The sequence below is a fragment of the Cervus canadensis genome, chromosome 23 (genome assembly GCF_019320065.1).
Source record: "Cervus canadensis isolate Bull #8, Minnesota chromosome 23, ASM1932006v1, whole genome shotgun sequence".
Lineage (NCBI taxonomy): Eukaryota > Metazoa > Chordata > Mammalia > Artiodactyla > Cervidae > Cervus > Cervus canadensis.
Window position 1 is genome coordinate 24,607,027 of NC_057408.1, and position 25,110 is coordinate 24,632,136.

The 25,110-nt window shown below is 38.4% G+C and overlaps 1 protein-coding gene across 4 annotated transcripts in view; it reads right to left on the reverse strand.

The window, feature by feature from the left end:
• The window catches only part of CCDC102B (coiled-coil domain containing 102B), a 268,433-nt gene that overhangs the window by 170,863 nt on the left and 72,460 nt on the right, over nucleotides 1–25,110 (reverse strand). For all 4 annotated transcript variants that reach the window (XM_043444143.1, XM_043444142.1, XM_043444140.1 and 1 more), the window contains one exon: nucleotides 18,938–19,054. In XM_043444143.1, the coding sequence (XP_043300078.1) occupies nucleotides 18,938–19,054 (117 nt within the window). The remainder of the gene's footprint in view (nucleotides 1–18,937; nucleotides 19,055–25,110) is intronic.

Below are 25,110 nucleotides of genomic sequence, written 5' to 3' on the forward strand. Positions count from 1 at the left end.
GATTTGAATATTCTAAGAACCAAGAGTCTAATCATGACATATTAGAAGCTTAGGAGAGTAGGTATGAAAGCAAGTTAAACAAGCAGATACTTACACTTAGAAGGAAGTGTGATTTAAAGGATCAATTGAGTTTCTTATGAAAAAAATATAATATTGTGATTATTCCCAAGGGCCAAATTGAGTCATTTCTTTTATTCATATATATGTATATAAGTGTTTATGTATTTGCTTCCTTCCTTCCTTCCAGTTTTATTGAGATGTGAGTGACATATGTGTACACAGCCTAACAATTTGGTCATTTCTAATCATATTCATCTATAAACTCAATCTTCGCTCCTTGTCATTGCTTAATACTGCTGAAAGGACATCGGTAATAGATTGCAATGAACAAAATAACTAGAACATAAGTTTTATGAAACCAGAGTTGGGCCATTTTGCTCATCATCTGGCACCTGACACCTGCAAGGTCTGTGCTTCACAAGGACCTGTTGAAGGAAGGAAAACACATTCTGTGTCTCTAGGAAGAAGCTCCTTTGTATTTCAGTCACAGCAACTGGCCACAAAGTGAAATTAAGATAGCATCCTAGCAGAGCCAGCTATTCACTCACCAATTCAACTGCCAGCAGAATTTCTCAGGACATTTACTCTTAACTCTTATTACTGTTGTCATAGTTGCTTTGTGTTTTGTGATAGAAGTGAGGTAAAGACAGGATTTTTCAGTAGGATGACCTAAAGTTGAGTCCCAATTCTTTTTATCCCGAGACACTATTTTTCATTTATAAAATATGGAAAGTATTTCCTACAACTTAGTATTATGAGATAAGAATGATTAAGGGAAAATAATCATTAAACTTTCAAACTCAACATAAATATTTCTTGTCATAAATATGTTTTCTAAAGAACAAGGCATACCAGCAGCCAATTCAAATAGTAACAGGTGAAATAGTGCACTATTTTTCAGCACATTTCATCAAGACAACAATCATTTTGTAAATGGACCTTGTTGACTGAGAAAACCCCCCCTCAGAATGCACTATATGGCGTTCTTCAGGCCAGCGAGTGTCGCGTAAAAACAACGTGCATGTTCCAGTAAGAGATGTGCAAATATTCAGAGTTTTCATTTCAGACAAGTTAGCTATGAAACCTCATCACAAGCACGGTGCTTTTGAAAGGAAGAGATAAAAGGCAGGAAGCTTGTCACTCCCTAGCAGTAAAAGATGATTACCCTTTTACTGAGGACCTAGTATGTCCCTGGTAAATAGCCATATAGGTTATTTCTCATCCTTACCACCATCCTGTAAGTTTGTGTGTGCTATACACGAGGAGGGAAACTGGGATTCTAACAGTAGAAGTAACACCAAGGTGGACAGAGAGTCCAAGCCATGGTTCACCTAAGGCTCCTCTCTGATTTCAATGAGTTCATCCCACCCACAAGACTAACAGATACTCACTTATATATGGATACAACCACATTCTGAATCCACTGTGCCGCACTGTAGTAAGGAGATCAAACCAGTCCATCCTAAAAGAAATCAACCCTGAATATTCACTGGACGGACTGACGCTGAAGCTGAAGCTCTGATATTTTGGCCACCTGATACAAAGAGCCAACTCATTGGAAAACACCCTGATGCTCGGAAAGACTGAAGGAAAAAGGAGAAGGAGGCAACAGAGGATGAGATGGCTGAATGGCATCACTGACTCAATGGACATGAGTGTGAGTAAACTCCGGGAGTTGGTGATGGACAGGGAGGCCTGGCATGCTGTGATTCATGGGGTCACAAAGAGTCGGACACGACTGAATGACTGAACTGAACTGAACTGAGTAACAGCTTGTGGTCATTCTAGTCATCACTTCCTGGTTGACCTATACATTTGGCAGGTCATGAGAAGGTTCCTTATGATTTCATACCTTTTAGAGTATTTTTATAATAAGTAAACATGAACTTGAGCAAACTCTAGGAGATAGTAAAGGACAGAGAAGCCTGGCATGCTGTAGTCCACAGAGTTACAAAGAGTTGGACACAACTTAGTGACTCAAAAACAGCAACAACTAGGAAAAACTGTGTAAATATAAAATATGTAATAAAATCTGCACAGGAAATTAAGCAAATCATAAGGGTAGATCCTCTTTATTCACAAAATCTCTCCTAAAAGTAATTTTAGAAGCAGATAAACTGTCTTGCTCCAGGGATGGTCTTCTCAGAGATTTTGACAGTTCTCAGTGTCTAAAGAACACGAAATCTGTGGAAATCACCTAAAATAAGGTTTTCCACTCAACTGAGATTATGTTTCATGTTAATCAATGTATTTATTTTTTCTAAAGGATTAACCACCATTTTAATTAAAAGTTATATTGACTATTGTATTATACTCTGATGGTTCAAATAAAATAGAAACTTAATTTTAATTATTAACACTGAGCTGTAAAGAAGGAAAAAGTAGATAGTACATGATTTATTTGGGAGAAATAGTAGAAAAGGAGATGGTAGAATGAATTAGATCTAAAAGATGATGATAAAAGTGAAATAGTGACAAAAGTATTAATGAGAAACCCCTAAATCACCACTTTATGTCAAGAATGACTTAGTGTAACAATTTTATGCTTTAATATTGCTTTTTTAATATCTGCTTTGGGGGGAAATTTGACAAAAGAGATATATTGATGAATTCTTTCAAAAAACTTAGTGAAGAATAAAAAATGAGTTTGTTTCGTTGATCAAACCAGAATCACACAAACTTTTTAAGTATTAAAACAAGATTGTTCATTAAGAAGACTAACATTAATATTGTAATAAGCAAGTTAATTCCTTCCATTCATCCTTAATCTAAAGTCAGTACATCTTACAGCCTCCTCTACTTACCACTGGCCCCCAGTGACAGCTGTTGATAGATAACTGTCCTTATGTGGGTGACGCTGGGTCTGGGCTCTGACTCTGCTGTTTCTTTAGTCTCCCAATCCTTACCCAGGGACTACTCTATTTATAATACATATATATTATATTTATAAGTATGATTTTTTCTGGATTTTATATATATGTATATTTAATTGGTCTTATATCCAGCAGTATCCTTAAACTCTCATGAATTATATTTCATAGATTAGTTTGTGTTCTCTAAACAGATAATTACACCTTCTGTGATCATTACAATCTTGTATCTTTCCAATTCTTATCACTTTATTACTTTTCTTCTTTTGTTGGACTGCCTGGCATCTGAAATAAGAATATTAAATAAAAAGTGGTACCATGCTTCTGATTTTGTTGTCCACTCGCTAAGTCATGTCCAACTCTCTGTGACCCCATGGACATACCAGTCTTCCTTGTCCTTCACTATCTCCAGGGATTTGCTCAAATTCATGTCCATTGAGTCAGTGATGCTGTATAACCATCTCATCCTCTGTCACCACCCTCTCCTCCTGCCCTCAGTCTTTCCCAGCATCAGGATCTTTTCCAGTCAGTCAGTTCTTCGCATCAGGTGGCCAAAGCGTTGGAGCTTCAGCATCAGTCCTTCTGAGTGTTCAGGGTTCATCTCCTTTACTGGTTGGATCTCCGTGCAGTCCAGGGGGCTCTCCAGAGTCTTCTCCAGCACCACAATTTGAAAACATCAATTCTTCAGCGCTCAGCCTTCTTCACGGTCCAACTCTCACATCCATACATGACTACTAGAAAAACCATACAGACCTTTGTCGACAAAGTGATGTCTATGCTTTTTAATATGCTGTCTAGGTTTGTCAAGCTTCTAATACTTCATCATTAAATAAAATATTTGCTCCACAATTTTGTTACTCTATCAGGTTTAAAAAGTTCACTTTGAGTCCTAGTGTGCTAAAATGTTTTTTCCAATAATCATGAACTGAGTTGTAGCAACAGTTTTTTAAAGCAACTTTAGAGATAACTACATAATTGATTTTTTCTTGTACTCTGATTTGTTCTGACTTACATAATAAAAGATCTAATGTTATAGTATACTTTGTATTCCTGTGACAAATTTTTTATTCATCATAATATTAAGACTACTCATATGAAAAAAATTAGAAAGATGATAACGATAACCCTATATGCAAAACAGAAAAAGAGACACAGAAATACAGAACAGACTTTTGAACTCTGTGGGAGAATGTGAGGGTGGGATGTTTCAAAAGAATAGCATGTATACTATCTATGGTGAAACAGATCACCAGCCCAGGTGGGATGCGTGAGACAAGTGCTCGGGCCTGGTGCACTGGGAAGACCCAGAGGAATCGGGTGGAGAGGGAGGTGGGAGGGGGGATCGGGATGGGGAATACGTGTAAATCTATGGCTGATTCATATCAATGTATGACCAAAAAAATAAATAAATAAATAAATTAATTAAAAAAAAAAAAAGACTACTCATATTTGGTTAATATTGTTGCCATTATATTTATGTGTGAAATTGATTATAATCTTCCTGGCTTTTATTACCCTTGTCTAGAAGTATAAGGATTAAACTAATACAATAGAAAGAATTGGGAAGTCTTCCCTCTTTTTTGGAAGATGCTCTATAAAATTGGAATTATCTACTCAGATGGTAGAACTTAACCATAAATATTCTGATGCTAGAGTTTTATTATAAAAAGTTTTAATTCATTAGTTTTTCATTTACTTTATTTAATGTTATAAATCGATTTCAGCTTTCTATTTTTACAAGAGACATACTGGGTAAGTTATATTTTCTGGTCAATAATTCATTTCATGTAAGATTTTAATTTTTATTAGAATTCTCTCGGCAGAGTGGTTTCCTATCTTTGTAAACCACTGCTCCATCTAAAATTTTGTCCCTTTTTTTATTACTAGAGTTTTTAAATTATAGCTCTTAATTAATTTTGCCTGATTGCTTTTTTTTCCCCGAAAGACCAACTTCTGTCTTTGCTAACTCTATTCTACATTTTTTTGGTATTAATTTCTCATATTGACTTTCCCTCTTTCTACATTCATTGTGTTTTTGTTTTTTTCCTGCTAGGATTTAGTTTGCTATTTTTTGTCTTTGATATTGGGTTAATCTGGATATTTCAAGAAGCAACTCTTACAACTGACATTTAAAATACCATAAATTTACTGTGGGGACTGCATATGAGAGAGACTGGGGGGGAGACAGGAAAGGCCAAGAACAGTCAGATTGGGATCAGGAATGACCCTGCGTAAGGGAAACACAGGGAAAGAAGGCAGATTGGGTTCAATCACCTCGGACATCAGTGCCTTCCTCAGAAAGGTAGGTGAGGACACAGAGGAGCTTTTGAGTCAGTCATTAGTGAGAAGGGTTGCATGTCCCAACACCAGGCGGCCCGTCTTTGGCTGGGAGTTGTCTATGAGAAGCGCACTGTCATTCCCTGGATTTCAGATGACGGCAGCTGGGGTTCTGGGTTAATTACACTCATTGTAATTGAGATCTGAGAAGCACTGTCCCAAGGAAGACATAACCGTTTCCTAATATAGTCACTGATGTTAAAAATATCCCTGAATTCTGCAGCATCCCTCAAGATTTCAGTGTTTTTATCCTTCAGCCTTAAATTCCATTAAATTTCTCTTTGACCTATGTTACTTAAATGTCTGTTTTACAATATCAAATAAATGAGTTTCTTATAGTTATTTTTCTGTAAGCAATGCTATGATAAATGACCACCTGGGGTCAAAAAAGAGTATCCTTTGGGGATCACATCGTTTAGAAACATGACCATAGACTAAATCTTTCTCTTTCAACATAGCCTGCAAAAATCAAAAATGGAAAGAAATAAAATCACCTATTCCATGAGTATAATTGGGAGATGGTATAGAAACCTTGATTCACATGCAACAGAGGAAATAAATATCCAAGAGTCGCAGAGCATTCTCTGGAGACCAGGTGGCACAGTCAGAGAGAGACTGTGCAGAAGAGAGGACAGCAATCAGGGGGGACTCCCTGCAGGAGGAGACACACCACCTAGAGAGGGAAGTATTGATACCAACAGGGGACTTGAGACCTGGAGGATCAGAACTAGCCACTGGTTTCTCGACATGTCTGGCCCTTAAAATGTTATACTCACCAGGTGGTATTAATAGGCACATAGGAAACCAATGTATTTTGAATACATCGTGCATGTTTGCTCAGTCGCTCAGTCAAGTCCAACTCTTCTGCCATCCACTGGACTGTAGACCACCAGGCTCCTCTGTCCATAGGATTTCCCAGGCAAGAATACTGGAGTGGGTTGCCATTTCCTTCTCCAGGGGATCTTCCCGACCCAGGGATCAAACCCAGGTCTCCTGAATCTCCTGCATTGGCAGGTGGATTCTTTACCACTGCGCCACCCGGGAAGCCCATTTTGAACACATCAAATGTAGTCAAATATAAACACATCAAATCATACTCCCAATGAGTATGTTATGCTCATTATGCGCTCCTCCCATTTTGATATATTTTTTTTCTTTCAACCTCACAGAAGTTTGAAACAGAAGGCTCTCGTCTTTTGGATATGTACCTTGTCTTCTCATCTACTCATCTAGTTTAAGGCACATGTTTCCACAAGGCCTCTCTTGATACGAAAGCATGTTTTCTAAGGGAAGCATTTTTGAGGATGATAATAGATAAGTTCTCAATCAAATGCCGCTAGCATGAAACAGAATATTTCTCTCTACTGGAGATTTGAATCCTGATGCAGTGCAACTATATTGTAACACATGTAGGAAAGCCATTTTGAATTTGAAGCATTGAGGGGAATACGAAGACACAAAAATGCTAATAGCATTTTTAAATGAATTAGCTAAATTCCGTTATTGCCCCCATGGAAAGCAGTAAGCAGGATCTTGAAAAAATTGTACAGAACCTGCAGGCCAAAGGAACAGAAGTCCTAAATGCATGTGTGTGAACCAAAGAGAATAAGACCCAGAGGGCATCACAGTGGAAATCTTAAGCCAGAGGACACTGGGAAAACCCAAGGTGCCTCGAGGTTGGGATTTCAGAAATGCGCAGGGATTTCTCAAGACATAGGCTGATCCTGAGACTCTAAAATGTAAGAGTTTTGATTAACCCAATTTCTTCTATTACCTCCCACATCCCAATCTTCAGTAGACTGTTCTCTACCCAACGAAAGTTAGTAAGAAATTTACAGTTAAAGACATTAAATCTCAGACTGTAATTAAATCACCAGCTCAATGGATGTGAATTTGAGCACACTCCAGGAGACACTGGGCTTCCCTGGTGGCCCAGACAGTAAAGAATCTGCCTGTAATGCAGGGGACCCCAGTTCAATCCCTGGGTCAGGAAGACCCCCTGGAGAAGGAAATGGCAACCCACTCTAGTATTCTTGCCTGTAGAACTTCAAGGACAGAGGAGCTTGGCATGCTTGCAGTCCATGGAGTTGCAAAGAATTGGACATGACTTAGTGACTGAACAACAACAATTAAATCATCAATCTAACTTAGCCAGAAAACTTTCCCAAAGATCTAGTCACCCAGAAAAGATATTGCTGTTGAGATACCCAAGCAAAGACATTCAAATCCTGCATTTCACTACACATCATTTAAAACCCTTTCTGAAAAAATAAAATCTGTTACTTGAGGCACTTAACACTTCCCGGATAAATGATCTCTGGTTTTCATCCATTATTCGGTTTTATATTTATCAGCTTTCTGTAACTCCAGGACAAGTGACAGGTTTCATCTTGGATAATTGAACTATTTAGACTCATATTTGTCTAAATGACCAAAATGCATATCCATGTGTGACAGTTTGATTTTCACTTTTCCCAGAATATTATTTTTCTCTGATGGTTTACTCATATCACATATCTTTTTATAGATCCTGGTTCCTGAGTTTCATCAATAAGAACTCAGAATCTGCCAGAATGCTTAAATCCATAACACTAACAGGCTTCTAAATTAACCTGCTTGCAAATGTCAATATCCTCTTTCAAAATTATATAATCATTTCTGATACATTCATCGTATTCTCAGTAATCTAGGTCTCTTTGCTAGAACATGTAAAGTCAATAAAAGGTACGTGATACAAGTGATTTAAATGAATTCAAATCAACACCTATTGTGGCAAGCTCAGAAAATTAAATTATGACTGCACCAGATTTCTAATTATATGACACCCTTCTCATTAAAGAAGATTCCATTTAACTATGTCAGTAAATAAAGTCTCAGGCTTTTCTTCATCTAAAATTCCTAACTAGCCCAACTCCCTCACCATCACACACCTCGACTTTGTAGCTCCCCTAGAGTTGAACATATGTATGATTTTTTGATGAATGCTGTGTCTCTCATTGAAGGCAGTTCTCTGAGGTCAGGCTCATTTCTACGTTGGACACCAATGAATTACTAGCGTGTGCTAAGTCGCTTCAGTCCTGTCTGACTCTTTGTGATCCTAAGGACTGTAGCCTACCAGGCTCCTCTGTCCATGGGATTCTCCAGCAAGAATACTGGAGTGGGTTGCTATTTCCTCCTCTAGGGGAACTTCCTCACCCAGGAATCGAACCAGTGTCTCTTGCCTCGGCAGAAAGATTCTTTACCTCTAGTGCCACCTGGGAAACACAGTGAAAGTCACTCAGCCACATCTGACTCTTTGTGACCCCGTGGACTATACAGTCCGTGGAATTCTCCAGGCCAGAACACTGGAATGGGTAGCCATTCCCTTCTCCAGGGGATCCTCCCAAACCAGGGATCAAACCCAGCTCTCCTGCATTGCAGGCGTATTCTTTACCAGATGAGCCAGGGAAGCACAGGAGGACCATACACTATTTCCAGAATTAAAAAATTGAATTTATAATGTAAGAAAACACCTTGAAAACATTTTCTCTTTTAAAACAGAGGACAAAACACTTTCTACCCTCTGTGTTCCCCCGCCCCCACCTTACCTCGAAAAAAAATTGGGAATGAATTGCTCCTCATTAGACTATGTTCTTCTCCTAGTAATCAAATTATTTGCACAAACAACATAATGTATAGTTGAGTAAGAAGAAAAGGAGAAATTTTTTATTTACTGTCAATATCCCAATATGTTAAAAAAACAAAACCCAACTCTTCAATATATTCTCCTACTCAACAAAAATGCTCTAATTTTTTTTACAGGTCAAATTATGAAGTTAGACATGAGCAACACAGGGTGGTCTAACAGAAAAAGATTCAAGATAATCTCTAAACCCCACCCCAGATACCCTGCAATGTGGCCCAGGAGAGCTCATGGATAGGCTATTAATATAAAATAACCACATATTTTTCCAACTCTGGGGCTCTCTAGGCACACAGTGGATAAAACTAACCACAGGGGCTTCTCCAACTTGGGCACATGACAACTTGATGCACAGCTGTGTCCTCAAGTGACCTTAGGCAGCCCGGAGCCTATAAAAGGCTCATAAATATTCTATACATGCCTACGTCTAATTAAGACAGACTGAATTATGGGAAAGACATGAGCAATAGAGCCTGTTGCTTTGCAACTTGCAACAATCAATCAAAACTGTCATTCCCCACCCACCTATATGAATATGTAAAAGCCTTGTCTTAGAAACCATGTATCTTATTCCGTTGCCAGTCCCTCTTCTGGCTTGGCCCACTTCTTCCTTGAGGTGTTCTTTAGTTCTTTCTTCAACGAACTAGTTTTTGCCACTGTAAGATTTCAGATTCTTCTTTGCGTCCTTACTAGGAACAGAGGCCCACAAGGAAGGGTCCTCTTCGACCCTCCCTGTTGGGTAACAGTCAGAACATTCTTTGTATTACATTTATTTGCTGGCAATACTGCAGTCTTCAGCTGTCTCACCTGCTACTCCCTTTTCCACACATAGTCCTTACCTCTACCTTTCCTCTTTACGTAACTTAGATGCTATTCATCCTTCACATCTCATCCTCAACACCTTTTCTATGAACTCACATAGATCACTATTCTGCACATCTAAGTATGTAACACACTGGGTTTAACTGTCTCGGTTGGTTGGGTTTGCTTCCCAAGGTGGCAACCACTCTACTGAACCCCAGTGCTTAATTCTAGTGCCAAGCACACAAGATATTATTGATAAATATTTGCTGAATAAATGATCGAATTAGACAATGAGTGCATGAGCATATAAACTATGACTTCATTGCCTGGCTTTGCTTTTCATTTCACTGTCATTTTGAGAATCCAGTTGGTACGCACACATGGAGAAAATGTGCCTTAAACCCCAACAATGGCACAATTGCTGAACACAAAAAAAATCTTATGTTACAAAATGTTTATGTTTTATCCTGCATAAGCAAAATAAAGAGGACTACTTATATAATCACAAGTTAAATTTAACATGTTACCCATCTGGGCCTTTTTGTCTTAATAAGCAGCATTTTAAAAGTAAATAAATATAGACATTCTGAAAAAGAGAAAAATGAGTATATTTGGTTCCTTCAGCTTATGTCATACTGCATTCAGTTAGGATTAGGAAGAAAAAGAAATCATTTAAAGAGCATTGGTGGGAGGGAGGCTCTAGAGAGAAGGGGTATGTATATTCTTATGGTTGATTCATGTTGTACGGTGGAAACTAACACAGCATTGTAAAGCAATTATCCTCCAATTAAAAATAAATTAAAAAATAAAGAGCATATTCTCACATGGTGTGGACAGATTTTAATCCTAGGGAAGCATCAGAGACAATGTGTCAAAGGCGTGGGGAGGCGGACATATCCAGTACCACTGTGGGTAATTCACTAACGTCAGAAAGGGACCCTGTGAAATGAAGGACTAGGTGGTAACTTTTAGGTTCTTTCCAGTTCCAGACTCTCATGGTCTTTGTCCATATAATCACTGAAGATTTGCCTAAGTGTCAATGCATGAAAAGATACAATTCAAAGCACTTAGTGATTGAAGAATGGGAAAGGATTCTACTCCTTTGGAAGGTATACAGACTAATTTTGGAGCCAGATTATTCACATTAAAATATGCAATCCCCCCAGCAAACATGTATTGGAGACCAATTTGGCACCAGAAACTGTGGTCAGTGCAGTACTGTAAGACAGTGCCCTTGAATTTCAGAAAGTTTACAGCTGAGGAGCGGAAGAACACACGCATACTATAGAAGTATTCTGAAGTCTTCTATGGGATATCACAGAATTATCCAGTGTTACTAATGTGTAAAAACCTGATTGTCATTCCAATATAGGATCTACAAAATGAAATTTGAATGACAAGGGAGAAACTGTGTATTCCTTACGTGCCTACTACATATATATAATGTACAATGTTTCGTACTTCACACATACGGATGAATTAATCCTTTAGATGAGCTATTACTTAAACTCTATTTTGCAGACAATCAAACAGACTCAGAAAGCCTACGTAGGGACTTCCCTTGTGGCTCAGAGGTAAAGAATCTGCCTGCCAATGCAAGAGACATTCGTTTGATCCTTGGGTCGAGAAGATCCCACAGGCCACGGAACAACTAAACACGAACCCCACAACTACTGAGCCTGTGCTTTAGAGCCGGGAGCCGCAGCTACTGAGCCACATGCTGCAAGTTCTGAAGCCCATGTGCCCTGAGCCCACGCTCTGCAACGAGAGAAGCCACTGCCTTGAGAAGCCTGGTCACTGCAACTAGAGAAAAGCCCTCACAGCAATGAGACCCAGGACAGCCAAATATAGATAAATAAAAAGTGTTTTTTTTTTTAAAAGAAGAAGAAAACCTATGTAGTGGTTAGGAAGCCAGATGGCAAGAAAGTGCCAAGATAAGAATTTGGACTCAGGTCTCTGGGACCCCAAAAATGGAAATAAAGCTAAAGATGCCTATTTTCAGAGGGGTATATAGAAAAGGTGGAACTTGTCATACATACTGTATGACATATGTCATGAGAGAAGACTGGAAGTTTTTAACTGTATTTTTGACATAATTGTACATTCTTAAGCAGTTGTAAGAAATGATCAAAATAAATCCCAAGTGCCCTATATCCTGTTTGGCCCAGTGGTAACATCTTATAACTCTATAGTTGTGAGAATATAACAACCAGATGTCAACAATAATATAGTAAAAATAGGGGCCATTTTCATCACAAGGATGTATCATATTGCCTCTTTATAGCCCACACACTCCCCTCCCATCTCTCCTTCGTCCCCTGAAACCACTAATCTGCTCTCTGTTTGGAAAATTTTGTAATTTCAGTACTGTAATACAAATGGAATTATGGGCTTATGTTATCTTCTAAGATTTTTCACTCAAAATGCTTCTCCAAAGATGCATCCAGATTGCTGTATAGATAAAGAATTCATTCCATTTAACAGCTGAGGGGTATCCCAAGGTATGGTTATAAAGGCTTATTGTTTCCTCATTGAAGGTATTATTTTTGTATCCAAGTTTTGGCATTTACAAACAAAACTACTTTAAAGAGCCATGCGTAAGTTTGTGTGGATATATGTTTGCCAGTGTACATTCTCATTTCTCTGAGAGAAATACTCAGGAGTGCGACTTCTTGGTCATACGAGAGTTGTCGTTTGGGAACCCACCAGACTGTTCTCCAATGTGACTGCATCATTTACATTTCCTGCAGAAAGCCGCGCAGCCAGTGGCTCTGCATTCTCACCAGCATTGCCGTTGCTACTAATTTCTATTTTAGCCATTCTGATAAGCATGTAGTTACAAGCCCACTGTGGTTTTCATTTGCATTCCCTTGGTGGCTCATGTATTGACATCTTTTCATGTGCTTACTTACTGGAGACAATTCATCTTAGTTTTCTTTCATCTGAGAATGTCCTAAAGGACACGTTGACTGGATATAGTACTTTGAATTGACAATTCTTTTAGAATTTGGACAAGTATGTGCTACTTTTTTTTCTGGCCTCCATGGTTTCTGATGCAATTTCCACTGTCATTTGGATTATTTCTTGCCTATAGCTGAGGTGTAATTTCCTTCTTGTTGTCAAGATTATTTTTTCTTAATTCTCCACATGTTGACTAATGTGTCTTGATGTGAACTTGAGGTTATGCTGATTGGGGTTTGCTAGTAAGCATCTTGACTGCAGATTTGACCCTTTTCCTAAATTTGGGAAATTTTCACTCTATTTCTTTGAGTAACATTCAGCCTATATAATTTCTCCTCTCACACTGGCCTCCAGTGGCTTAAGTGTTTGATATTTGTTAGCATCCCATAGGCCCCCTACCACAATCCTTCTTAGCAAAGGCTTTTTCTCTTTCAGACTGTCTCAGACTGGATCCTTTCCCCTCTCTCTTCCATTCATAATTTTTTTAAAAATTGTGGTTACTATGCTTTTCCCTTCTAACCTTTCCATTTGTTTCTTCTTTGTATTTTCTAATTCTCTGGTGGGATCAGTGGTAAAGAACTCACCATCAATGCAGGAGACGTAAGACTTGGGTTCAATCCCTGGGTTGGGAAGATCCCCTGAAGCAGGGCATGGCAATTCACTCCAGTATTCTTGCCTGAAGAATCCCATGGATGGAGGAGCCTGGTGGGCTACAGTCCATTGGGTCGCAAAGAATCAGACATGACTGAGCGGCTAAGCACAAGAGGCTAAGCATGGCTACTTTTTCTATTTGTTTCAAGCATGGTTACTATTGCTGATTAAAGCATTTTCATGATGGCCACTTTAAAATCCTTGCCAAGGAATGCAAACATCTCTGTCTTTGTAGTATCAGCATTTGTTGCTTGTCTTTTTCATTCACTCTGAAATATTTTGGTTCTTGATATGATGAGTAATATTCGGTTGTGTTCTGAACATGTTCGGTATTATCTTATGAGACTCTATTTTATCTAAACATAGGTGGGTTCCTCTGACACACCATTCTGGAAGGCAAAGAGTCAGCACTAACTCATTACTTACAGATGAAGGGACAAGTCCAGGTTCCCCACAAACCTCCACTGATACCTGGGTGAGGTCGCCCCTTGGCTCCTGCTGGAGGGGGATGGGAGATCCTGCTTCCACCAGACCTTGTTAGCTGGGAGAGGGTGGAAGTGAAATACAGGCCCTGCACATGGTTTTCACTGACACCGGGGAAAAGGTCTGGGGGTCTCATCACTGCCCAGTGGGGATGAGACCCTGGCTCTAACTCAGTCTCCGATGCCACCACTTCTGAAGACAGGACTTAGCAACTCCCTGCTGCCTTGCAAGAGTGGAAGTGTAGGCTCCCGGTCAGCTTTATTAACGGGGGTTCAGGTAGCGCACCACTGTTTTCTGTAGTTATTTGGTGGGTTAGAACATTTCTCGTCTAGAAGTTTCCTGTCTTGCTATTCCCTAGCTGGCTATTCCCAAGCTAGCCATTCCCTAGTCCTTTGATTACAGCAAACGGATTTCAGTTGTGTTTTGTTGTCATCTGGTTCTATCGTATTCCTGTGTTTCTGGCCTCTTCAGCTCCAATTCTGGGATCTATGCAGGGGAAAGAAAATCAGGCAACTCACCTCATCTCATTTCTTAGGTTCCAAGGTAGCTGGCTGAAGGCCACTTCTCTTCAACTTGGAGAGTCCTTTATGTTTGCTTTACATATAGTGTTAAGAGTTTCTATGTGACTTACTAAGTAGGGAAAACTATGGAAAGATCCCCTGGAGTGGGAAATGCCAACCCACTCCTGTATCCTTGCTGGGAAATTCCATGGACAGAGGAGCCTGAGGTTACAGTTCACGGGGTCACAAAGAGTTGGACACGACTGAGCAACTAAACTACAACAACTGAGGGAAAAGCATATCTACTTAATCTTTCTGAAATGAAACAGGAATAAGATATAAATGTGTGAATAGGTGAGAAGAAAAAACAACAAACCACAGAAAAGAAATACGAAATGAAAACTCCTGAAAATTTGAAACAGAATTATGAGTGATACATTTTTTTTTTAGTAATATGAGATAAACTATTTTCTCTTGGAAAACAATTATCCCAAAAATTTGGCCTAAAAATGTAACATGAGTGTTTCCTGATTATGAGTTTGCTTGCAAGCAGGATCTAGGTTGTAGAAAGAAGTAATGATTTCTTCACTTGGAATGCCAGTTCATGTCCATTCTAAATAAACTCTCCTTTCTAGTTCAAGGGGTCTTGATCTTAAATGTGGAGAAAAGATGAAATGCAGCAGTTATGCATATGCATGTATGCATGGTGGTGTTAGTCTCTCAGTCCTGTCCGACTCTTTGTGACCCCACGGGCTGTAGCCCGTGAGGCTCCTCTGTCCATGGAACTCTCCAGGCAAGAATACTGGAGGGGATAGCCACTCCTTTCTCCAGGGGACCTTCCTGACCCAGGGATTGAACCCGCATCTCCTGCACTGCAAACAGATTCCTCACTGTATGAGGCATGAGGGAAGCGCCATTAGCACACGCACACATGCACATGTTAACATACATTTATCAAACGCTCCTTGCCTAGAGAATGCACCTCATCACACACTGACCAGAAGAGTCAATTATTTAAATACTGCGGAGCCTCGTTTTAAATCAGGGCTGCATTTTTAATTTCTTTCACCAATCCGATTTCCAAGAGTGTCATCAAACTACTTCTGAAAGAGGCTGGGCAGATTGAGAGACAAGAAAAACACACTCAAAGAGTCGGACACGACTGAATGACTGGACAACAGCAATCTCTGACTCAATGGGCATGAGTTTGAGCAAATTCAGGGAGATAGTGACGGACAGAGGAGCCTGGTGTGCTGCAGTTCATGGGGTCGCAGAGTCGGACATGACTTAGTGACTGAACAACAGGTGAAAACAACATTGTTTTCAAATTGGTGGGTGTTAGCAACAAAAAGTTTCAAAAAAGGTGTCCACAATATGTAAGAATCATCAATGGTTAGAAAATCATGATGTTTGATATGAAAATACTATTTTTTAATTCTGACAATTAAAATCGATCACATTTCCAGAGTCACTGCTTTAGTAAATCCACAGGAAGAGGAGAGACCAAGGTAGCCATGTCAGATACTGGCTGCTGCTAACACATGGCTTCAGGATTTAACTCAGAGCTTTAGCCTTTGCTAACTAAGTTCCTAACCTGCTGAACAATCTGACCTGAGTGTGCGCTCCTGAGAAATTGGAACTAAAGGAGAACGGAGGTAAAAGATGGTCTCAGTAACATTTGAAGGTGTCTTTGGGACCATGAGCAAGGTTAAGTTTTCTAAGATGCTTTACATTAAAAGTAGCTAAGAATACACAGAACCTAGAAGTGTTAAAATATGAAATAAGGTTTTATATTTCAACAACCCAGCAGTATATATTGGTGTATGCAGTTAAGTTCTCAACAAATGGTAGCTATTAAAATAAACATTATACTAATAAAAATGAGCAAACAACTAGAAGTGTATATTTAGCTCAATAAAATACAAATTAAAATGATCTTTTTGGCCTATCAACTAGGGAAGTATTAAAAAACAATAATATATATTGTTGGCTATATAGTGAGCATGCTTATACATTGCAGGTAAGTATGAATAAAAATTGATACAATTTTCTAATGGACAATTTGGCAGTGTGTATAAAATACTGAAAAAAATAAACATCCTTTTGAAAAAGCCTACTATTTCTAGGAATTTAACCTAAGCCATTTTTTAAATGTCTAAAGATGCATCTGCCCACGCATGTTTCCTGCACTGTTGATTACGTGTGAAAGTGAAAGTGTTAGTCTGTCAGTCGTGTCTGACTCTTTGAGACCCCATAGACCATATCCTGCCAGGCTCCTCTGTCCATGGAATTCTCCAGGCCAGAATACTGGAGTGGGTAGCCATTCCCTTCTCCAGGGGATCTTCCTAACCCAGGGACTAAACTCAGGTTTCCCACATTGCAGGCAGATTTATATGTCTAATAATAAAAGTAAGCAGATTAAAAAAATAATAATTATATTAAATTACAGTATAATCACCCAATGACTTTTATGCAAACATAAAAAGTCATGATATGATCTTAAGACCTAAACATAACCAGTGTAAAAAGTGAAACACTGCAATGGTTATGTCTTCTTTTCAAAAAAAAAAAAAAGATCATAGCTTCTATCCTGGTTTAAAATTCAAATGAACACATACACCCACCTCCACACCACACACACAGGGGCTCACTGTTTCTCTAAGAATTTGTCCCAATATTTGTTTTCTTTTGAACAAAGTCTTCTTTCTTCGGTTTAATTCAACTGAATATAGCATTCAAGTGCACACAGCCAGACATAGCCAACTCATGTCTACATTAGCTTTCAGCATTAAGAGCTTCACTAAGAATTTCAAAATAGCAAAATTATGTCTCATAGTGCTTGAATGTCTTGTGGGAAAGTATCTTTAGGTGGGCAAACTGTATGTGAATTTAAGATACATAATTGAGCTCTATAGAGGTGAAATGGTTTCCTCAAATGAGTCTCAGAACTTCATATTACACCGAACTAAAAAAGTTGCGCATCAGAGATCCTATATTGCAATGATTCCCAAAATATCCTGAAAATGAGGATCCAAGACAAAATTGCCAGCTTTGAGGAGAGTAGTAATACCCATATGTGACTTCCATGCATTTGTCTCTAACTCCTAAATAAGCCTGTATTGTACCTGCTGTTCAGTAACTCATCAAAGATGTTTCTCAGATCTCAGGGCCAAGAAGTGGTATCTACCCTGATGGTTTGCTTCTTCTTAGAAAACAAAAGTTAAAAGAGCCATCATTTTTGTTTTTTTCCCCTTTGACGTAATTTTTAGGAAGAGATGTTTTCAACAGTTCAGTCTTTCTCATCAGGGTGTCTCCAAATGCCCTGCCTCACCCAACACCCCTTATATGACTCAGAAGAGGTGACAAGCGAAAAGCTAATCTCAGGTGGAGCTAATTACCTCGGCTAATTCCCAACAGTAAAGCACTCTGCCTCTGACATTTTTTCCCCTGCAGTGTGTGATCTTTTGAAAAATCCTGTGTGGTAACCAGTATTCCCTCTTACTTCCTTTATTACAACCCGTAAACTGAGACTCAGAGGCTTAAGCAGTGGACCAGGATAAAGTAATCAGTAAATGATGGAGCCACTTTTGCTCCAAAATCTATGCATTTTCTACTGTGCCATGTTCATCTGATATAAAATATACCATGGTGTGAATTCAGTCTTGACAGAATTTTATAAGGGAGAAATCTTCTAATACAAATTACTTTCCTCCCAGTCTATTTTTCACTTGCTTAATTCCATTTCCTGAATTGTTCCTACACATTTGTATCTAAGACATCTTCCAGAATTACCTGTTACAAAATAAATAATTTATGATTTCCCACTTTTAATGCACTAACACAATGTTCTATAAAGTACAAACAATTTATTCTCCCCTCCTATCTCTAAGGATAATTCCTTCTTTATCAACAAGGCAAATAAAACAGAGTGTATCATCTGAAAATTACTTTGTTGTTGTTGGTGTGGGAGTGTAATATAGAGATTTCCACTATTTTACTTGGTATATCTAAGAAATGGATTAACTATAACCAAAATGACATTGTTCTGCCTACAGCTAGTTGCCAAAGGCCATGTGAAATTCAACCAGGAACTACGTGCAAGACATCTTGTATGTCATTGTTCCAGACAATACCTTAACATATCAGAACCCAGGCAGCTAATAAAAATTATAATAAGCGTTTATTTACAGTAAAATGTATCAGCCTATAGGGTGATTTTTTCAGTCAAATAATGTCTTTGTAACATTCAGATAATCCAGACATAGTGTTGGGCCAGTATAATTCCACAACATTTTAAATCACATTTTAAATCACCGGACTTCTCTGGCGGTCCAGCGGTTAAGACTGTGATTCCACTGCAGAGGGCGTGGGTTCAATCCCTTGACAGTGGACTTAAGATCCCACATGCCTTGCATTGTGGCCAAATAAATAAGTAAATCACATGCAAACTGATATATTCTTTTTTATTTTCAGCAGCATTCTTTTTTATAAAATAACCAAAGACTCCCCAGTTTTACTTCTTAGGACAGCCTATCATTTAATAACCTTCAGATATGTTTTAGTACACTACCCTTTATCCAAAATCTTACCTCTGCTCTTAACTCATAGGCCACTCTGTCATTGCTGTTTGGAGATTTTGATTCTTCCCTTACAAGTCCTGATACTTCTTCCATTTCATTTTTATGTTGACCATGAAGAATGTCAAACTGCAAAAAGAAAAAGTCATAATCACAAATTACAAAGGCTGGTTCCAGGATAATTCATATTAGTTTTTTATTCTGCTTTCAGTTTCTTTTTTTGCTATGTGGAGTCTGATAGGTTTTGTTGTTGCTATTATAGTTTTTGTAGCTGAACTGTGTATTTTTTTACACTTGCAGCTGAAAAATCCTGTATTACTGGAAAAGCAAATCAGCAAATCTTCATTAATCTAAATCCACCAATTGAAAATTAGACAAATCTTCGTTACCGCCACAGATTCTTAATAATTGACCCACCGGATTCTAAACTAATCCAATTAATTCTGATCTTTCAGTCTTGAATATTAGCACCATAGTACTCTTTGTAATCCTACTTATGTATATTTGCTATGAAATATAAATAGTGCATAGATCATAGCAGAGATAAATTTGGGCACTAGAAACAATACATCTATATGACACTCAAGTTTGTTAAGACATACGTAGAACATCTATAGAAGATGCCAATTAACTGCCATAGAAAACTGCGGCAGGAAAAACAAACTCTGGCACGTGCAGACAATGGAATATTGTCCAACACTAAAAAGAAATGAGCTGTCAGACAAATGAAAGAGACATGGAGGAAATTTAATGCATATTACTAAGTAAAAGAAGTCTATCTGAAAAGGCTACATACTGTATGATTCCAACTTTATGACATTATAGAAAAGGCAAAACTGTGGAGACAGTAAAAAGACCAGTGGTTTCCAGGGACTGGAGGAGGAAGGGATGAATTGGTGGAGCATAGAGGATTTTTAGGGCAGAGAAATTATTCTGTATGATACTCTAATGATGGAGACATGTTGTTACAATAGTTAAGGTTGCTCAGTGGTGTTCAACTCTTTGAAACCCCATGGACTGTAGCCTGCTAGACTCCTCTGTCCATGGGATTCTCCAGGCAAGAATACTAGAGTGGGTTGCCATTCCCTTCTCCAGGGGATCTTCCTGACCCAGAGATTGAACCTGGGTCTCCTGCATTGCAGGCAGATTCTTTAACATCTGATCCAAGAGAGAAGCCCATGTAGTTATACATGTATAACATGTTGCTATATATTTGTCTAAACCAATAGAATGTATAACACTGAGTGAACCTTAAAGTAATTTGGGTGACTGTATGTCAATAAATGAATAAATGGGGTGAAGGATTTTGATAATGGGGGAAGCCACATATGAATGTGGGGTGGGAATTATATGTAAGTAAGTGTAAGCGAAAGTCACTCAGTCGTGACCGACTCTTTGCAACACTATGGACCATGGTCAGCACAGTCCATGGAATTCTCCAGGCCAGAATACTGGAGTGGGCAGCCTTTCCCTCTCCAGGGGATCTTCCCAACCCAGGGATCGAAACTAGGTCTCCCCACTGCAGGCAGATTCTTTACAAACTGAACTATCAGGCAACACCACCTTCCATTCCATCTTGCTGTGAACCTACAACTACTGGGGAAGAAAATAGTCTATAAAAAGAAACATAAGAATGAGAAAAATCAAAAAAAAAAAAAAAAAGAATGAGAAAAATCCTAGAAATGCAAACAATGATTTTTCCCTGCAGCTGTTATAATTAGAAGTTTTCAGCAGAATCATAACATTTGATATACATTTAATACGTGGATATATGCACATGTGCTTTTTGTTTTATTAACATGTTTTCCCCATACTATGTAGGTAAACGTTTCCAGAATTAAAATTACATAATTGGCATACAATCAGACAATAAATCAGAACATAAAAGCTATCATTATATCACTTACGTAAAATTTTACAATAATGTTACTCATGTTATTGTTAATAGTAATAGTGCAGGCTTAGTCACTCAGTCATGCCCAACTCTTTTCGACCCCATGGACTGCAGCTCACCAGGCTCCTCCATGGAATTCTCCAGGCACGGATACTGGAGTGGGTTGCCATTTCCTACTTCAAATAGTAATATTAAACATATACTAATCTCAAGAAACCAGGCTTGATATATAGTTCCTTACTTAATGCTGACAGTAATCCTTTGTGTTAGGTCTGATTATTACCCCTTAAAGAAAAATAAACCATATTTTTACTAGGCTTAAGTAACATTCCCAAATTCACAAAGCTAATAACTGGAGGAAGAAAATTTGAGAACATTCCTGCCAAATTCATTACCTGAGTTATTAATCATAAACCAACGCTCCATCTATAATTATAAAACTAAGTGTCTTAATAATTTTCTGAAAGGCAATAAGCTTATAGAAATAGATAGCGGAAGGAGCTTATCAGAAGACACCATCACCCCAACATACTAGAAATGGACCACAGTGAAAGGAGGAGCTGATTTGCCAACTACAGAGGCTCCACGTTCAGAGCTGGTAATGTGGAAAACACAGCATGCAAGGCATGACTGAAACAGGACATCATGTAACAAAGTCCACTAAAAGGCTGTCTCCACATGTTTCACTCCACTTTCATGTCGGTTAAATAGACAGCATGGCATTAATCTCTGGCCAAAATAAAATAAGAGTCACTTTTCTAATAAAAGAATAACAAATTGCAAGCAACAGGTTTGGGACTGTGTTCGCCAGAGTAAAATTTAACTCATGCTGGTAACTGAGTGCCCCTCACTTCACTTCTGAAATCTTGGTCATTACTTCCCAGGGAACTAGATCAATAATGAGCCCTTCCATTGTCAACATAACTTTCAATAAACTCCTCAAAGGAGAGAAGAGGTAGGAAAATACATTTTCACACACAGCAGTAAAGGGAATCCACACAGTTACCTAAAATAATTCCATTTTCATTCATCATTGTGAGTGGAAAATCGAGGATATCTGGACATAGGTAGAACCTCAAGAGTATGAAAAAAATGTGACCAGGACTAAGGAATAAAATGTCTGATGGAAAAAACAAAACAGGAAATATGATACAATTTAAGATATGAATGAGAATGTTTTATTAAAATTTTAATCACGATCTTGAGGAAAAAATGGAAACATAATTGTTTTTGTTGTTCAGTTCCTAAGTCGTGTCCAACTCTTTGCAACCCCATGGACTGAAGCACGCCAGGCTCCTCTGTCTTTCAATATCTCCTGGAGTTTGCTCAGAGTCATGTCCATTGAGTCAGTCATGCTATCTAACCATCTCATCCCCTGCCGCCCTCTTCTCCTCTTGTCTTCAGTCTTTCCCAGCATCAGGAAAGAATGCCTTTCCAACGAGTCAGCTCTTCGCATCAGGTGGTCAAAGCATTGGAGCTTCAGCTTCAGCATCAGTCCTTCCAGCATCAGTCCTTCCAGGGTTGATTTCCTTTAGGACTGACTGGTTTGATCTCCTTGCAGTTCAAAGGACTCTCAAGAGACTTCTCCAGCACCACCACTAGAAAGCATCAATTTTTCAGTGCCCAGCCTTCTTTATGGTCCAATTCTTACACCCATACATGACTACCAGAAAAACCATAGCTTTGACTATACAGACTTTTGTTGACAAAGTAATGCCTCTGCTTTTTAATATGCTCTCTAGGTTTACATATTTAATATGCTGTCTAGGTTTACATATTTATAAATACATATTACATTCCTAAATTAAGGACAAAGCAATTTCAAATTTTAAACAACAATAAAGCAATATTTTTAGAATATGTTTAGTCATCCTTCCTTCAGATAAAATTTACTAGAAAAGTTAGAAGACAGAGTTAAATATTGGAGGGTACCCATTCCCTTGATGCACTCAGTCCTTTGGACAGCTCATGCATACTCATGGTATCGCACATCAATCACAACTCTAACAACCTCCAAATGTCTAGTTCCATCCTGAAGGTGTTCCCCTGAATTCCTGATCCACACACCCAACTTTCTACTTGTCACTTCCATAGGATTTCAAAGCTTTAACACTGAAAAGACTTCTCCTTCAAATGTTCCTCTGCTGTGCTATGCTTAGTCACTCAGTCATGTCTGACTCTTTGTGACCTCATGCACTGTAGCCCACCAAGCTCCTCTGTTCCATGGAGATTCTCCAGGCAAGAATACTGGAGTGGGTAGCCTATCCCTTCTCCAGGGGATCTTCCCAACCCAGGAATTGAACCGGAGTCTCCTGCATTGCAGGTGGATTCTTTACCAGCTGAGCTACCAGGGAAGTCCTGTTCCTCTGCTAGTCTTTGCCATCTCAGCAAATATCACTTCCATCCTTCCCTTTGAGCAAGCCCAAAATATTTGACTTATGCTTAATATTTTTTCTTTGATGTGCCATATTCAGACTAAAAACAAATCAACTGAACTTGGCCTTCACATAATTTAATAAATCCATTCACTTTCTAACTTCACCACTACTGCCCTGGTCAACCACCATGACCTCGGTTATTTTAATAAGCTGCCACACTCTCTGCTTCTCTTTGTGGATCTGCATTTCCTTTCTCAAAACAGCAGTCAAATAAAGCTTTTTATAAAGTGAGTCAAATTATGTAATTCCTGCATTCGAATCTTTCCTCAGGCTTCCCAATCCAATCAGAGTATAAATCAACATCTTTATTAGCCTCTTGGTTCTATAACCATCAGTTCTGGTCTCCTAATCCAACCCTTGATTCTAAACCAGCCACCCTGACCTCCTGTTTCCTACAGACTTCAGACAAGCAAGAACAAAAAAGAAAATAAAAACAAAAAATAAAATATTATAGAGCTAAAGCAATTAAAAAAATATAACAGAAAAAATGACTAGCATATTAATGAAACAACTATACTCCCTCCTATTAAAACAGTGAGTTATTTTCTTTAACAGGTTCTTGCTGGGGGCAAATCACTGAATTCTTCCCAGCCTTGTTTCAAATAATGAAAATGAAAAGAGTGGAAAACAAAATGGAACTCTAGTTTCCTTCCTACTCTGAAAGATTCTAGAGTCACGTATTTAAGTTCCCCCACCACATTGCTACATTATAAGTATCTTTGTTACAAAAGTAAAGAAAAAAATGAGTTATTTTGATCATTTAAAAATACTATGAACTCAAAACCACCTTAATTTTGCCACTTAGCTCTTCAATTTAAAGTTTAAATTAATGGTGTGTGGTTAGTCATTCAGTCTTGTCCGACTCTCTGCAGCTCCATGGGCTGTAGTCCACCAGGCTCGTTCATGGAATTTTCCAGGCCAGAATACTGGAGTGGGTTGCCATCTCATACTCCAGAGAACCTTCCAGACACAGGGACTGAACCCATGTCTCCTGTGTCTCCTCCATTGGCAGGTGGATTCTTTAACACTGGCACCACCTGGGAAACCTTTAGATTAATGGAGCTGTAACTAAAAATCTCTATTTAGCAACTGAAAAGTTAAAAGTCATGGACAGGCAGATGCTAAAGGTTATTAATTCAGCAGAATTATGAATGTCATCCACAAATGATATATCACATTAGTTAAATTGGATATGACAGAAATAGGAGGTGTCTGATGAAGTGAATGAGTCAGCATCAGAAAACATTTTCCAAGTTTATGTCCTTTTATGTAAAATTCATTTAAGTGTAGTCTCTTGCTGCAATAGTTTTTTTTTTTTTTAATTGCATCATAATTCCAAAATTCCTCTTTAAAGTTCCTCTTTTCATACTGCAGTATTTGTGAAAGGTTAAATCAGGCAACTTATCATATCTCTGACTTCAGAAATATCTGCCATAATTTGCTTCTGGAAAATTAGCAACAGTACATGTAAATATTTACTCTAATACATTTAGATTAGCATAGAGTGGAAAATCTTTCTGGGGACGATGTCTAGAAAACAAAAATATTGTATAACATAAACTAAAATATTTTCTTATTTAATCAGATAATACAGGAGAAGGAAAATGCATTCAACATTCAGTTAATCACCAAACATCATGATTTCTTTCACTTGTATATTTCTCAACTTTCCACATCTCTGCACATCCCTCACCAAGCTTAGGGTATCTGATTATTTCTTTCTGGACTACCATTTTTTCATCATCCATGCCTCCCAATTTCTTCTTTACAAGAAACTTTGAGTCATTTTTTGTTATAATCAGATTGACCTTGGTCAACACACTTCAGTAGCTCTTCCCATTGCCTTCATGTTG